Source organism: Neopsephotus bourkii, unplaced genomic scaffold (assembly GCF_033783945.1).
Source record: "Neopsephotus bourkii isolate Nb327-2 ecotype Australia unplaced genomic scaffold, CSIRO-AGI_Nbou_v1 NB_318, whole genome shotgun sequence".
Classification (NCBI taxonomy): domain Eukaryota; kingdom Metazoa; phylum Chordata; class Aves; order Psittaciformes; family Psittacidae; genus Neopsephotus; species Neopsephotus bourkii.
Window position 1 is genome coordinate 9,332,374 of NW_026900826.1, and position 17,215 is coordinate 9,349,588.

At 40.3% G+C, this 17,215-nt stretch overlaps 1 protein-coding gene across 3 annotated transcripts in view; it reads left to right on the forward strand.

Moving 5' to 3' along the window:
* Positions 1–17,215, forward strand: part of TMEM266 (transmembrane protein 266) — an 86,277-nt gene that overhangs the window by 37,665 nt on the left and 31,397 nt on the right. For 2 of the 3 annotated variants that reach the window (XM_061347680.1, XM_061347679.1), the window contains exons 5-8: positions 1,139–1,293; positions 5,913–5,986; positions 15,182–15,238; positions 17,022–17,160. In XM_061347680.1, coding sequence (XP_061203664.1) covers positions 1,139–1,293; positions 5,913–5,986; positions 15,182–15,238; positions 17,022–17,160 — 425 coding nt within the window. The remainder of the gene's footprint in view (positions 1–1,138; positions 1,294–5,912; positions 5,987–15,181; positions 15,239–17,021; positions 17,161–17,215) is intronic. The other variant, XM_061347681.1, reaches the window with a different exon arrangement.

Genomic DNA, 17,215 nt, shown 5'->3' on the forward strand with positions numbered 1-17,215 from the left:
CACTTCTGTATGCTTGCAGCTTCTTTAAACCCTAGTTAACAAGTCGTGTCAGCTCTGTATTAGCTAATGGATATTTACAGATCTTTGGAAATATAAAGTATGAGGCAAGCATCAGAACTTTCACAGATGAGCCAGTACAGGAACATTACAGAACACTGTGATGAGAAATGATAATTAAAGTGAAACTGGGGGGGGGGGGGGGATTTTAGGAGACAAAAAGTACCAGTCTGGGCTGTGTGCTTCTGAAATTCATGCTATTGGCATTCCTATTGCAAATGTTTTCAAAAGAAAAGGAAAAAGAAAACTTGTATGTGCATTTAGCACTATGCTAGTGCAACATTACTGATATATCAACTGCCTTCCAGAGGTCTGCTCCTCATAGTCTCCTCACAGATCCCTTCATCTTCTTTTTCCTCTAAAACAATGTGACTTCCTCTAAACTGGGTGTGGGAGCAGTCCCTGGCATATGCTGCCCCCAGAACTGTGCTATCTTAAACTCTGGAAAGTCGTTTTTGTCCTGGGCCATGAAGAGATTAGTGAGAGTGAGACAAATGGACAAGCGACGCAGCCGTGGCCAGTGGCTTGACACTTCGTGTGTGTTTGCTGGTGTAGGTGTAGCTGTGGAGTACCTGAGCTCTTGCTTTCCCATGATGGCATGGACTGATTGTTGCAAGCCACATTTGGCAGCTCTGGTCTGATTTCTTTCCTACTAGTACAGAAATAAAATTCAATAGCAGAGAAATTCTTACAAAACATCATTAGCTTTTAGCCTACTAGCAGAATCCTGCTGTGCTGTTGTAGTCCCGGGTCAGAGAAGGCAACATCTATGTCAAAATAAAACCACAGGGAAGTAGTAAAATATGATTAGGCTTGTGTTATTCTGTGCACTGGAAGGCATTTGGACACCTGTACTTCCCAGAGGGCTGGAGATACACGCAAAGTCTTCTGGGGTGTGGGTTTTGTGAAGTATTTTTCTTGGTAAAAAGTGAGTTCTGCAAAGTCTTTATAAGTTGTTACTGAGTATATCCATAACAACAGAACTTGTAATTCTAAGCTCATTGCTCCTTAGCTCTCTGCCTTTTTCACTACTTTTTCTTCTTTTCTTTTCTTGTTTTTCCTCCTAATTTTATTTCCTTAGATCTAACTGGCTAAAACCTTGCTGTGGGAGACGAGCAGCTGTGTGGCAGGTGTTTTTGCTCAGTGCAAGTCTCAACGGTTTCCTGGTAGCCTGTGTAGTATTGGTGGTGATTCTCCTGACTCTGGAGCTCCTAATAGATATAAAGCTTCTCCAGTGTGAGTAGGAGGATTTTTATGTTTCTGTTCTGATGAAATAAAGGCTTAACTTGCTGGGAGATGTTTGAAGGGGGGAGGAGGAGGATGCTGGGGATATTTTTTTCCTACCATTTAGATGATTACTAGGCTAGGCAAAAAATGTGTTTTTGTGGAACCCTGGTATAGTGAAGTCTATATATACAATAAGGTCTTTTCCTTATTTTGCTGACCCAATTCAGTGCAGGACAAATTTTCAAAGGGCTCAAGCTGAGTGTACATGCAGAGATCAGCTCTTGTTATGATCAGTACTTAAAGTCTGTTCTTCACCGACACACTCCGTATACACTGGAGAAAGATCATTTGTGCATCATTAATGTCTGCTACTTTTCACGTGCATGTCCATAGGTAGAAACGATGGACTTGCTAGGGTATTTGATGCTTTTTTGTTAATTGGTTCCTACTGAGGTTGGTAGGAATTGAAATCGCTGTTTTCTATCTTATAATGCACCCAAATGATATAGATACAGAATTTCATTCTACTTTGCTAACACACTGAAAGCCAAATAATAGCTTAAGCGAAGTTTTGCTTTACCTGAATTCACTCTACACAGGTTCCACAATGGAAATTTTAATGCTGCTGATTTGCTTCCTAATTAATCTTTGTGCTCTTTTCCTCTGTTCACTTTTTTCTTTTATGACACAAAGCTAACATGAACACAGATACCTTTTTCTCATGCTAAACAGTGAAGGACAGCCTCTGGCATATCTGTAAAATCTCAGATATGTTGAAATGGCAGTGATGGGGTTCAGACTATCTAATAAATGCATGAATACATGGCATGAAAGAGGCAGGGTATCTTCTGGTATCTTCTACAGCAACTTTAAACTGAGCAAACAATCCTTGTAGTCTGTGAAGTCCTTTCATTTTTGTGATTTCTCAATTAGTATTAGTGGAGGCAGATTCACCGTAAAGGTTTAGGTATTGCATTTGGTTTTAGATTACTTTAGGGGACTTTATTGATAATTGCAGGCGTTTTATAAACCCTATAAGATAAAGGAATGACTGAGCTGTCTTTCCATGCTGTTGCCACCATTTACACTCCTGTCTATTCATACTGCACACACTGGTTTGAGCATGGCCACTCGGTTACATTTGTAGTCTGTAGTGACTTGCACTTTGGAGGAGGAAGCCCAGGGTTTGGACAAGTCTGTTGCTTTCAAAAAATATCAGGGATTCTAATTATGGGTCGAAGTCCTTAAAAAGTGAAGAATTTAAACAGTATTCACTGAGGTGCTTCATCTTTATGTAAAGACTTTCACTTCTGTGAAGCCAAAGAGTTTGAATGTTTCTGTTGATTTCTCTTCGATTTCTAACACAGTTCTGGATACTTTCCTCTGGAAGCACTGGCTTTCTTACCATTTATTTTCTGAAAAATCTTCTAAAGGCAGCTTTATTGTAGGGATCATTCCTACTCTATGTGCCTAGTGCATGATACTCTTAAAAGCTCTGCATCTTGCACCTTGTATGTGACCTATAGGTGTTTGGTAGAACCAAGTAATTTCACTGTTCAGAAGCTGTCTACATTGATTTTCTCAGCACCTGCGAAAGGACCCATTCCACTCTTGTGTTGCTACTTTGCATTGTAATGAATTGACCCATCAGGCTTCTTACAGTCATTAAGCTGAATAACTTCTATTTTGTTTTAAATCAGATAAAAGCTAATTTGGTGGGGTTGATACAAGTACTGCAGTTGTGCCATATGAGGAATGGCTGTAACTTACATTAAGATTTTAAAAACCCATTTAGGCCATACAATTTTAAATGATTCATTATTCTATATGAAATCAACCAAATGCATTAGGATGTGTTACAGCACATCACTGCCAATTTTGTTCATAGTAACAACTGCTAATCCACATTATAGACTGTAATTACTTAGGAAGACTCTTTTATTTTTTCCTTTAATACTGTTTTTCTTGGCTTTGACATTTTGAGAGCATCATTTTCCTCTCGCACTTTTAGTGCAGGCTTTGATTGTGCTGTGCACTTCTCCCATACACAAAACTGTCAGTGTTAGTGATGGAGGCTGAATTTGCAAATGTGTAGATCACACATGAAAAGGACATAGACCTTTTAGGGTATTTTAGCACAAAGCATATTCATGCCAGAATTAGAAACCCCAGAAAGCAGGGGACATGTAATAGGTCTTTTTTAATAGGTTTCTGTCTTATAATCACCTTTTTTAGTCCTGTCTTCAAAGCTCTTCACATGCATTAACAAAATAAGGTGTCAATACCTTGTGATGTTCTGCAAATGCAGAAACAGATGTGTATTAAGTCACTTGCACCTCATCTCAGAAAAAAAGGTTCTGGCACGTTCCAGTTCCTGCTCTCAGAAATACAGACCATGGTGCCCCTTCCTCATCTTCTGTAGTTTTGGGGAAAGCAACTCAGAAAATCATCTTGCCATCAGCTTCAGGTCTTCCTGAAAACTGTGAAGCTGAAAGGCTCTGCTCCTGTCCATTTGGTTGCTGGATTGAAGCCCTGTCTGACCACAGGCAAAGCTGCGCAAAGAAGATGCACGTTGTAGTGCAGCAGTGCCTCAGTGGGAGTGGGTTCAGGGCTTGCCCAAACCATGTAGGGAGCATCTGCTGTCTGATCCTTGCAGAAGCAGTAGAGTTTTTATCTCCCAGCAAGTCATCCTCGAGACCAACATTCAAGTGCTGATAGTGCAAGCTTCTGTAATGGCCACTCAGGGTTTGTCAGGCTGTGCTCTTCATCCCTCCCCTCCTGGATATCCACTTTGAAGAGGGATATCCAGGGAAGGAAAGGGAAAGGGTGAGGAGGAAGACTGAGGTTGGCTGTACTCTGCATTTTATACTGAATCATCTTCTTCAAGACTAAAAAGCACCTGCATTCGCAACCACTTCTTCCCCATAGCACCAGACAATTAAAATGTGGAATTGAGCACAACTTTTGGTTTTTAGCAACAATTTTTTATATATTTTGGGAGGGGGTGGGGGGTTTGGGGATGGGTGGGTGAAGGCTGAGAACTTACAAGTTCAACAAGTGTGAAATTCTGTCCCAGATAAAAGTAGAAGCTGAACAGCTTATGTGCTTTGTCTCAAATTGAATCCCAGTGATGTATCCTAGCCACCACAGAGCAGGGATGAGCACCTCTTAAAGACCTGTTTTTGTAACTTTTGACTGCATATTTGGAAGGGAGTGTCTTGGAAGAGGCAGATATCCAGGGTCAGTGTATGGGCTGGTGATTCAGCTCTTGTACAAAAACTTCTTGCTTGGAAGGCATTTTCAGACTGACTGTTTTACTGGCAATGTAACTGCATGCTGTCTGGCAGCACATCCAGGACCCTGCTGCAGTTACTGCAGCGTCAGAAGCGGAGTTTCTGTCCAAATTCGTGGTTGCTGTATCTTTTTTTGTCCACTAAGGGGCAGCTGGAGCCTTGTATGTCAGTCGAGAGCTGGTTGAAAAATCCTTTGTGAATGGTTTCCGTTTCTTGTTCTTTATGCCACCCTATAAAGACAGTGTTTTGGGAATATATTTTGCCCATTTGTTTCATCTTTAGGTAGCTCCTCTGCTGCACCACAGCACACCCTCTCTTGTGAAGCCCCAGGTGAGCTTCAGCTGTGGCAGACCAGTTTCCTTTGTATCCTTTCTTACCTTATCCCTTCCCCCCCTTCCGATTTTTAAGCAGTTATAGTTTTAAAATAAGTGCATTATTCAGTGCACGCCCTATATGTTCTTGGGACTTAGTTAATTCTGCCAGTCTTGAGTCTCTATGCACACAGTCATTGATTGCCTTCAACTTTGCTTTAAACTGCAGGACTGCACAGGTGATTCTCATCTGCCTGTTGCATGGGTGGTAGGCTCACAAACACCCTGAGGTAAAGAGAAAACGTCTTCTCTTCATTCTCTTATTTCAATCTTGAGAGCGTGTGAACTTCAGAGTAGGAATTGCCAGCAGTTCTGATACTGGACCCTCTCAGCTTTGCTCTGTCAGCAAGGAAGAGAACTTTGGTTACAGAAATTCAGTTAAACTTACTTATTAAGGAATCCTCCAGTTCTCAAGAGATTCATTTGAGCCCAAATTAGAATTCCTGATATTTCACAAAAGTCCTTAAAATTAGTATAGAATTCCTGATATTTCACAAAAGTCCTTAAAATTAGTATATTAAGATTTGATCTTATTAGCAGTTAACATATTGACTCTTTCTGTTGCTTCTCTCACTATGGTTTTCTTAGAATCAAACTTGACTCCAAGAGGAATGGGGTCCTGAGCTAGTCCTGGCTGTTTGTGCCACAACAGGAGACCTGTACAAAAGTCTACCTACCTAGGTTATTTCTTTAGATAACAGGAATGTATTTTTTTAAGCCCAGTTTAAGCAGTAGTTTTTAATCACCAGTTTCAGACAATTACTGATACTCTGAGCTGAACTGGCAAGGAATATGAGGAATAACATGGGGAGAGTATAGCATTCTGTTTCCTTACAGAATTCTGGCTCAGGTATACAGGATGTAGTTATACATCCATATGTAAGTCATAGCATTATTGGTTATAGTAAACATAAGTTGCATTCTGCTGCTGTAATGACACTTCATTGTATTGTGTTAATTGCAGTTTCAAGTGCTTCACAGTTTGCGGGAGTGATTCACTGGATCAGCCTAGTCATCCTGTCTGTTTTCTTTTCAGAGGTATGTATAATCTAAGTCTTTCACCACATACAGAACTGCAAAATATTCTTATAAGGTCACTGGAATTAGCAAGAGTTTAACAGTAATTTGACTGTGAATAAGTGTAGCACAGTGTGCTTAAAAACTATTAGAGAAACCCCAAAACAGTAAAAATTTTGTTTAGAGTAGTGTTGTTGCTCAGAATTGCGGCCTGGAATTGGTAGGAAGCATGGAAAATGCTGTCTTTCAAATTATAATTGGAAACCTGCAAAATGAAATCATCATCTCCAAGTCCCTACAGCCTCGGGATAGGACTAGTTTTAGGTTGATTTTTTTTACTAAAAGGTCTGCTGTGAGACTGGGATTATCTCCTCTCACAATCTGTGGGGGTAGTTTTGATGTTCTGGTTTGCTGCATGTGACACAGAAAGAGAATGAAACAAATGGTGAATTTGTTTTCAAAAATGGTATGGATATATTGTGCTTTGGAAAAGGCTATAGCCATGATGTAACAAATGACCAGACCTGGATAATCTGTTACAGTTTTCAACTTTATTCCAGAAAGAAGCCATTTAGACTAGTCCTGAAATATCCCAAAATACTTTCAAGGCTGTTTTTTTAGATCATAATGTATTAATTGTCACAAAAAAAAAAAGTCCTATGTTTGTGAATTTAGAAGATAGCTTGGACTTAAGTATTTAAATTATCTTTTCTAGTTCCATAGGAGAAAATGTCATCTAAACAGATGTTAATTCTTCACCCTGTGGTATATTTAGGTGAAGGTTACCAAATAAATATCAAAAACCAAGGAGCTGTGATACCTGTAAATGAGTTGGTAGATCACTTGTGTTTTAATTGACACTCACTATATCATACCACTCTTTATTTCCATGGTTTTGTTTATGAAAGACATGTCTTTACATGTATCACTTTGTGTTTCTGCTCATAACAGGGATTTTCTAGCTGGTGTTGCCAGACTGTCAGTGGGTGCTTTCTGAAAGGAGTCCTTGATAACAGGCAGTGTGATTGCATCCTAACTGCCTAGCACTGCAGTTAAACAGAGATAGGATTACTGTGCCCATCCTTCTGATGGTGGTTGTGGCTTGTAGGATACATATAAGATGACTGATAAAAAAACCCTCTAAACAAAAAATGATGCAGTGTGTCTTTCCCTTTTGAATTGCACATCCTAATTCTCAAGGGTCCTATTCATCTTACTCAGGATTGGTAGATGGAGTCTACTCGCTATGAGGAAATAGCTTCCTGAACCTTGTTTCACAGAAAACTCCTGTGGTCCTCAACTTCCTCCTGCTAGGGTGTGATCTCAAGTTCTGTTTTCATTCATTTGCACCACCAACTACTCTTCTCAAACCCTAGTGCAGTGCCTTGTAAGCTTCTGTATCCCTTCCATAGTTTGGTTTGTATGCTGGCAGTTTTGGGTTGGTTGGGTCTGGCAATGCAGGCAGATCCTCAAGGCCAGTCAGTACTCATCTGTCTCAAGGAAGAAATCAATTATTTTAGTTTGACTGACATAGAGTACCCACAGAAGGGATAAACAGATTCAGAACTGTTTTGTGGGAAAACAGGAATAGAAGTACATCACAGAGCCCAGACTGGTTGTCCCCACTAACTATACTCAGTTTGGATCTGTGTTGGCTTTCCTTCTCCTCTCTATATTAGGTTTTTGGAACTCCTTTTCTTTGTCTACTTGCTGTTCTCACTTTTTATAAACCTCTTACTACTCACTTCATTATCTGCTTGTCTTCCAAAGTACATTCTTTCACCTGTTTGTTTGATTATGGTCTGAACTTACACTGAAATAAAATGAGGCCACAAGGCAGCCATGTAAGGTGCACAAAGGAGGGTAGGTTTTTGGAAACTGGCTCATTAGGCAGCTCAGAGTCCTTGACTGGGCTAAATCAACAGAAATGGCTCCACAGAGCAACAGGATGTGCTTCAAAACACATAGAGCTGGAAGAGAATGAAGGTGTGCCTTTCCTATGGGGTTTGCTGGAGTGGACTTGTGCCAGGTTGATTTAATGAGAAAGTGCATATCTGTTTATGTTGAAATGCATCTCAGCAGAGGAAGACCAGAAGGTTTCATTATTTTTCAGTGACATCAAAAACTTTGCTTTTTCAAGAGATTATTAAATATTGCAGAAAATGCAGATCACGTTATTTACCCTTTTTGTGCCTTCAGGGGATCATTTGCCCACTGATTCCCAATGCCATGAGTCAGTGGTCTTTGTTTGGAATTATTTGTGGAGAAGATCCTGTGTTACAGTGAGATTTTGCAGTCTGTGAGTATTTGTTCCAGGATGATTTTCCAGAGATGAGCAGGATTAGTTAATTTGCTTGTATATAACAGGCAGCTGCTGAGGATTGATTAGTCCTTCAGTCAGTGCCTTTTCCCTCAAAGCCAAGGATTCGGGGTTTCTAGCGTTCAGAAAGTATTGTTTCTATAGCAAGTACCATGGCCTAAGGTTGGATGTTTATTGTTTCTTCTGTAGTTTGATTCCCACTAGTTGTATATGCAAATACACAATTCTTCAGAAAGGCCTCAGCTCAGCCTTAGAGAACAAATAACATGAAGTTGTAAAAGACTAACTAAAAACCAGAAAGCTTTCAGCACAAAATCTGACTGTTTGGAAAAACATGACTGATTAAAAGCTGGTGCTGTAAAGGTATTGCAAGTAATTAGACTCTTACCATGTTAGAGATAAAAAGGCACTAGCTTTTTGCTTGGTTAAAATGAAGGGGACAAACATGCCAGCAGCTGGCAAATGCCAGCAGAACAGCTGCCAACAAAATTAAATAGCTACTCTCAGAGCATCTTCCTGTTGTCTCTATGCTTGTGATATAGCTACAAGCCTTAAAGGAATTTATTGCACTCTGTTAATTTTATATTCTCTGTCACTGTCTGTGACATTACAATGTTAAAGTATCCTTATTCAGGTGAAGTGCACATGAGCTATTTTTGCCTTTTTCCTAGTATTTGAACAGGATTTACTAGTGGTAATGATCGTATATATTTGTCTGTTTACATACACCACACCACTATGATTTGTCTGTGCACCAAATGTTACCCAGATGTTAAGACAGAAGAAAAGAGAAAGGCATGGGGGGAGAAACCCCAGTACCAACAGCAAGGCAAGGTTGGGGTTACACCCTGTCAAGAGAGCAAATTCAGCCTTGGTAATAGTTGGCCTAGAAAAGGAAGATGGGGGCTGTCACAGTATTTTGGTAAGTGGATTGGAGTCTGCTTATGTTTTAATAGTCTTATCACATTGCCAGAAATATTTGATTCTGCAGCTGTTGTGAAGTTCTGCTTTCCCACTGAGATTGATGAGACTGTTTGCGTGCAAGAACTGAGTTCTTGAATATTAGTTTTTTGCATTATTCTGCATGTGCTTCAGTCAACCAAGCACTCAGGCATTCTGCTAGCTTTCAGCACTTGTGTTTCCCTGGGATTAACCTAGTTTTCCAATGTGCTTAAAAGTTAGGCACTGTGTCCAAGAAATGAGTTCTCAAATTGAGTAGAGTAAGTTTGGGGTCTGAGCTGATAAAGAATTGGTTCATTAGCTATGGCTCACAAGTGCATTTAGATTTTCACTTTAAGGGGAAAGCCCAACAACAAGCCAAACAACAGGACTTTCCTTGGCCTTTAAGTTAAAGGGAGGTGTCCATAGTAGTCTGGCAATTCACTCCTTGCAGTCCTTGGATGGAATACAACCTCTTAAGGAAGACCCTACTATTTCTGTTCTGTTAAGATGAAAAAGATCCCAAATGACAGAGCCAAGAGAAAATACAGTATTTTCCACATAGATTTTTCATAACAAATTCATAATATTAGAAAAATGAGTTATATTGAGTTACATTTTTGTGAACTTCAAACAGTTGAGCAGGAAGATAATGATCTTCTATTATTTCTATTATACTTCCCTAAGCTGTAGCTTCTTTTACAGGTGTTTTCTTTCATTCCACATACACACAACTTTTCTTACGGTGCATGAATGTACTGCATTGCTGGCTGTGTACATTTTGATTTTTCAGGGGGTTGATTAGGGGCGTTACCTAGGAAGAAAGGTATGGATTTTACATACTAATATGAAGGTAAACTTAAGCTTCCTTCTTTGCCAGGGTGTGTATTTAATATAGTGTGAAGTTTCTTTTCTAACCACTTTTCTTGCTTCTCAAAAAAAGTAGTTACCAAGAAAAATGGTTTTGTAGAGGTCTAGGAATTAAGACCTAGAAGACACCTTTCTAAAACACCAGTGTGCCCATTTCTTTTATATGGTGTGCTTTATCAGTGCTTCATCTGTGCTTTCATTTCTTGATAGTGACAGTTCACCACTTTTCTACACAGTGCATTTCAAAGATAAGAATTAGTGCTAGTGTAATCATGCCTAGAGGGAACTTCTGATCCTGGGTTGCTTAACACCAGTTTTCTCCAATCTGCGTCCACCTTATGGTAGTACAGTGTATCTCTAGCAAGCCATTTCTATTCCTGAAAAGTCCTTTCAAATCTATGCAGAATTGTCAGTTAAAAATCAATTATTGTTCTCCATATTGTAAGAACAAATATTAAAGGAGAACAGAAGAACAAATAGAACTGCAGAGTTAATGCAAAGGTGCATTTGGATACTACATGATATCAAAATGGTATTGGTGGCAGTTAATGAAAAAGAAAATACTGCATTCATGCCTATTAGTGCTTTTGCACATAATTATTTCTGTGTGACCACGTGTGCTAATGGAGCCAAAGCAGTTCCAGAGTGCAGTACATGGGGAGTGTTTTGTACTGGCTAATAGGTGAGGTGAGGTCAGTAGTTACATGTTCCCCTTCAGAACCTTGACTGAAGGAGAAGCTGTGTAAGGAGGATGCCTATGCACTGGAACCAGAAGAGTGTCTCTGTTTAAAAGTGCTAGCATGTTCCTTCATGTGGTAGTGGCTGGGTATAGCGTGCACTAAAACTGCCAAAGCAGTATCTCAGAACAGGCACACCAGAAGATGGCAAAGATTGTTTTAAGTAGTGAATGAGTGAAGGCCTCTGTGGAATGACTCAAACCAGAGAGGTTATAAATTACAGATTGGGTACAAGGTGTTCCTTCTTGGAAAGATTTCAATAAATATTTGGTCTTAAGAGATACAGCCAAAAGGCAGAAACTTAATCTTCAGAGTTTTTATACAAGCCAGAGGTAGAGGGTTTCTGTAATAGATTGATTAGTTCTGTGACAGAGGAAGGAAGGAAGGGCTTTTTTAAAGACACCTTTTCCACCCCATTCCATCCTGTCTATCTCTTGTACAATCACTACCCCATCTCAAAGTGCAGAGTTGCTCTCCTTCGCTGTTAGCTAACCCTGGTGGGCCAGCTTCACCTCCTGCACTGCCTCCTTTGGTTTCTTAACACTGTGGATTAATTTGGCACAGTGAGTCACCAGGAACAAATTGTGTATTAACTCTGCAAGCAAAAGAGTGTTTAATGGTTAATAGTGTTCTACCTAATGTGGGCTGCAGTCAGGTGACAAATGTAGGCTGGCTTATAGAGAGTGTGAGAATTCATATGGCTGGCTGGCCGTGTGAATTCCCACAATCTCTATGAGCCAGGAAGCCAGAAGCAAAGGACTTGGCCAGGTTTCCCTACAACATTAGAGAGAAAACCTGCAGCATCACACAGTTCTTCATAAATTTTACTGCAGACAGTTCAAGTTGTTCAAACAATGGGTGTCACCAAGGGACGCTGAACTTCACAATTGCATTTCTGTCTCAAAAATGGCTTAAAATTTTACCTTTACCTGGGTTTATTCCAACTTAAATTAACAGAAGCATTCAGTCATTTACTTTTTATCAGTGCACTGGGCAGGCTTTTGTGCAATAGCTTAGCTTTTCTCAGAAAACAAAAAATGTATTTTTGATAAAAAAACCATATGTGTATGTTAAAGGACTTTCTAGTGAAAAGCTTTCCAGTGAAGAAATGCTACAACACTCTTTGTCAAGAACAAAACCCCAGGCTGGCAATGGCCTTTAACAGGAAGGTACTCACACTGATATTTGATGTTGGCTTTCAAATCTGTGTTCCAAAAATGCAGAATGCTTGTAGTTTGGTCCATCTACACTGTGTAGATTATTATTAATTTCTGTATCTGGTTCTGGGGTTTTTCCAGCTTTTGTGCAGGGTCTGCTTTTTTATGTTCTCTATAGAGCGCACAGTCATATGCAGGATGTATTCATTTGAAAGGTATTTTTCATTGCTTAGGAAAATGATAAAATGTCATTGACAACACCAATGCTTTCTTTCATTTCACAGTATTTATCATGCTGAACAGTCAGGGAGATTTGACCAGTGAAGTCCAAATTTGCTCAGTTGAGACCCCTCTGGGTAGCAATGATGGCAATGGTAGTGGATGTAATCTCATGCTCAGTACAAACAGGGAGGGCAGGGAAAGCTAAACCTAGTTTGGAGTTGCCTCTAGTGAAGACTGGCCAGTGGGCAGTAAGTGTATAGCACCTGGGTCTCCAGACGTGCTTCCTTGGGGTGTCCAGTTCCTCAGGCACCAAGGAAAAGCTGCCTTACCTGGCTTTTGTCACTTGAGTGCTGCTGTGGGGATTCTTGTTAACAGTGATAATGCTGGTGCATATAGGTTTCAGACCTTCCATAAAGAACAAGCATTTTTAATGCTTAAGCCTCGGTTGTGCCCCAGTTTGTGCTGAAGAGTGCACTTCTCAGATGGGGAGCTGGTTCATTCCACCCACGCACTGTCCTTTCCTAAAGTGTGTTTGCTCTAGCTGAGGGTAAGGATGCTAATCATCATAGCATTTTCTGTGAGGAGACCTAGAGGTAGCACCAGCAACCATTACTGCATCAGATGTCTGCTGAGCTGAGCAGACTTCCAGCCATTGCTGACTTGTGCTGATTCACACCAGCAGACTGAAAATAAAAACATTAGTGCTAGCTTCCAGCCCTTGGAACTGCTCAGACCCCTTAATATGGCAGTAGCACAGTCTGATTTGAAACACTACAGTGAGGAATTAAGAAGGCAGAAAGGAAAATCCCTTTTTATGTTCCCTCAGCAGCCCCACATTAAATCATATTTAGAGTACTGAGACAGTGTTTGTTTTCTTTGTGCAGATATGCCTTAGAATTTCACTGGAAATACCTTTGTACGCACCTGTCCAAAGGGAGAAAGATTTTCACCATCGGTTACTGTAAAGATGTTAAGTGTTCAACCATCCTTTAGTTGCTTTTTGACCTAGCACTTCATCAATGCTGCTTAAGCATAGTAGAAAATGAGCCAGATTTCTCTGTGCTGTCAGTGGGGCTGCTGTGGGAAGGGTAGTATCCCAGGCTTTGAAGTAGGCACTGTTTTTTCTCATTCATTTCCAGATGGCCGCCTGCTGTGGAACTTGCTGGGGTAGACCCCAGGTTAACCAGTATAGCTGAACTTACGGGCTCATAAGTAACTTGTACTTGTGCATTTTGTGCAGCTTCTCAGTGGGGAGTGAGGGAGGTGCTTACAGAGGAGCTGGGATGCTTTTGTCTGAAAGCATTCTGCTCAGGGCCTGAGCTGAGGCTGCAGAAGTAGTGCCTTGGTTGTACAGCAGGAGGTGTACTTACGCTTTGTGCTTACATCACGTGCTTGCAAATTTGGAGACACAGGGATTTGAGGAGCTGCTGTTGCTCATCTCTTCCTCCACAAATGGCTTAATAAGAAAATTGCTGTGAACCTTATTCTTATGCTGCATTTGTAAAATGCTTTAAAAGTAAAATGTTCTTAGGAGTGCAGACCAGCAGCTTTAGCATTTCTTGGTGTCTGTGCAGGGTCCTGTAATGTTGCAGAGTAAAGAGCACACTGCATTTTCTCTTCTGGCCTGTGACTGCCTTTCTCAGCCAGCCTTGGCCAGTGTGTCAGGGACACCATTTCTGAGTCAGCAGTGGCTGGGTCACTGTCCTGCTCATTGACAGTATGAGGCTGGGCTCTGAAAGCACCATATTTCCCACAGGAATGTCTCCCTCTGCCAAACAGGATTAAGTGCTGTTATCAAGGTTTGGAATGCCAAGACAGAGCTCAGCACAACCATCCCGGGCCAAGTGAGGCAATTGGGCTCATGGAGTTTGGCAAAACCATGCATGGGAACAGTACTGAAAAATCTAGTGTTGTTCTGCAATTAGTTAGTGCTGGTATGTTTGGCTTAATATATTTGTATTTGGAATGAAGAGGAGATACATGTATTCATCACAGTCATTTTTTCTGCAGTTCTTGGTGCAATCACCCCTCACACATAGACCTGCAGAGCTCTCTGTCATTAGCACTGTTCTCTAATGGAGAAAGTAGCATTTTGATCTGCACATAGCTGCAGTTGGACTCTTCATGTCTGTAGTGTCTGTCAAAATCTGACCTTGATACTGCTCTTGGCAGAAAACATCCCTACCAGCTAAGCTTTCATGTGAATTTCATTTCAGTCTTTAATTGACTGACTCCTTTTTTTATTTTGGTCTTCTGACAACCAGGTAAAAACTGAGGAAAGGTGCCACTGGATTTTTAAATGGGAATTCATCACTGGTTCATTCTGTGTTCTTTCTCTTTTTTAGCTACTGGTGCTACTTTATGGCTGTTGTGCTTCATAGTGGAGGATCAGAGAGAGATTTATCTCTCCCTTGTCCTAACAGCTTTTTAATAAGCCAACAGCCCTGTAGTCCAGAGAGGGAGAATTAGAACCTCTGCTCTTCAGATTGATGAAATGTTAGTATCTTCAGGCATTGAGAGGGAGCAGTGCCTCTTTTCTTTCTGTAGAAAGTAGTAAGCACAGGCTTATCAAAGATGGCAAGAAAAGAGAATCTTTCCGCATTCCAAATGAGGAGGCCCAGCAGTGGATCTTACATAGGTTTGGGTCGGAGGTTGGGCTATGGAGGGTTGGTAATCTAAATCTCACCAGTCTAAAAGCAAAACTTTAGGAGGATGGAAGGACTGCTGCAGATCTGAATTGGAACTTTTTAATGCAAGTTTCATTGAGGCAGGATAGTGGTTGGGAAGTAGTACCTGCTTTCATAATACAGAAGTGCAGCTATTTCTAGATCCTCATTATTATTCAGAAGAAAAGCATAATGCTTATGTAAGACAAAAAAATGATCCTATAAATAGATGTAGGACTAAACATTTGTCTAAAATTACAATAACAATCATCATCTTTCTCCCCCCCCCCAATCTATTTTACTAGACTATTTTGAGGATTGTGGTCCTTGGCATATGGGATTACATTGAAAACAAAGTAGAGGTAAGCACTCTTACTCTTTGTACTGTTTTCCAGGCAGACACAGTAAGAATATTAAGAACTGCTTTGGGTGGGGTTTTTTATAGACCTGATGTAATACAGCATCTTTTAAGTCAGATAAATAAGCTTATTCTTCTCATTCTGTCTATGTATATATAGCTGTATGATGCAGTCCCTTTTCCTGTGAGAGACTCAGTGTGACTTTCTGGAATATTTTATGAAGAGAAGGTTCTGTCATTTCTTCTCTTTGAGACTGTTTTCTTGTTAGAGCTGTGCTAGTTTAACTTGATATCTCTACCCTGAGATAACGAACAGTACAGGTTATGTGACTTGTTATGTCATTTTTATTGTTATGTGACTTGTGTAACCCCATTCCCATCATCAGGTTGAAATTAGAACCGAATTACAAATTCTGTGTAGTTTTGTGATTAAAAAATACTGGTTTGGCAAAACCCTCAATTTTCTCGTGAAATCATTTTTTAATTAAATTGAATTCTGACAAATACCATAATTTATACCTCAAATTAATAAATGAGGCAGAATGTGCAGACTGTTGCAGAGGCAGATAAAGAAATGCATGTGTTTAAGTAACTCATAATCTAAGTCTGAGAAAAAGTGGAGATCAGGAAAACTAAAAGCTCTTTGTTGATACTGTCTGATAAACTAATACTGCACAGGGTGCACCCAAAGAAAATGTGGGTGTTCTCAGAGCTGAATTGAGCCTAGGAATTTGCACATTTTTGTAATAAAGTTTTAACTTTTTTTGCTAGAAAATTCACATGAAACTGAAGTTACTGATTCAGAGACTCTTATTATGGAGGCTAAATGCAGCAGTTTCTGATAAATAATTTTGCTGCTTTGGAATGGAGTGATGTCCTTTACTGCTCATCATATGGTCCTAGTAAGAAGTGTTTCTTTTCAATGCACTGAATTGTTATGCACAATTCTGAATATATAGTGCTTATCCAATCTGATGTCTTGCCTCCTTATGCAAACCATTAATCACTGCTCTTTGGCAGCAGGGAAGGGTCTCAGTAGGAATGAAAATGTGGTATTCTGTTCTACCCTGCTAGGCGAGTGTAGGACAGACACAACACTATTGCCAGTTTGCTCTGAAATGTCTTTACTCATGCATTTCTGAAACGTTGCACAATTGCCTTTTCTGATCTAATCCCAATGCAACCAATGTCATACAAATCATTCTGAATAGTTCCACTTGTCAAAACCCTTGAAAACCTAGCTGCCCAATAAAGGTGAGAGCAAGGAGTCTGTCTGTCTTGATGCATAGCCATTGCCACACACGTTGCATAGTCAGGATGTGGCCAAGAGCCATCAAGTCCCTTTGCTCCATCTTATTCTGCTTGTCCTCTTGATCTCTTCATTTAGACAGTATGATCTATGGGCATGGACTGTATCCTTTCTTTGGGATGACATTATGCTAAGTAACAGGTAATAAGTACCAATGATAATGAAACTCTTTGGCTGTAATAGCATTTAGGCTATCACTTCTGCTTGGAAATTTTGGCCAGTATTTCCAAATACCTTTTTCTCTCCCTGTCCTTGCCACAGTTTGTGTCTCCTCACATCATAAAATGCACTAAGGAATTCTGTTGTGCTGCCTAAAAAGGATGCAGCCTTTCTGTGGTTTGGCCACTTCTCATATCCCTTTCAAACATATACCATAATTACATTTCTTTTGGGCAAAGTGGGAGCCCTTTGAGCCTGAGGCAGGAATGGCAGGGCTATGATCTCTAGGAGAGCTTTGAAAAAATTGATTTCTCTCTAGGTGTTTGATGGTGCTGTCATAATCTTGTCCTTGGCACCAATGGTGGCCTCAACAGTGGCTAATGGCCCCAGCAGCCCATGGGATGCTATCAGCCTTATTATCACACTACGAATATGGAGAGTGAAGAGGATCATTGATGGTAAGTGGTGATTCAGTTTGGGGCTCCAAGAATTACCTGGCAGGCTGAGTTAAAA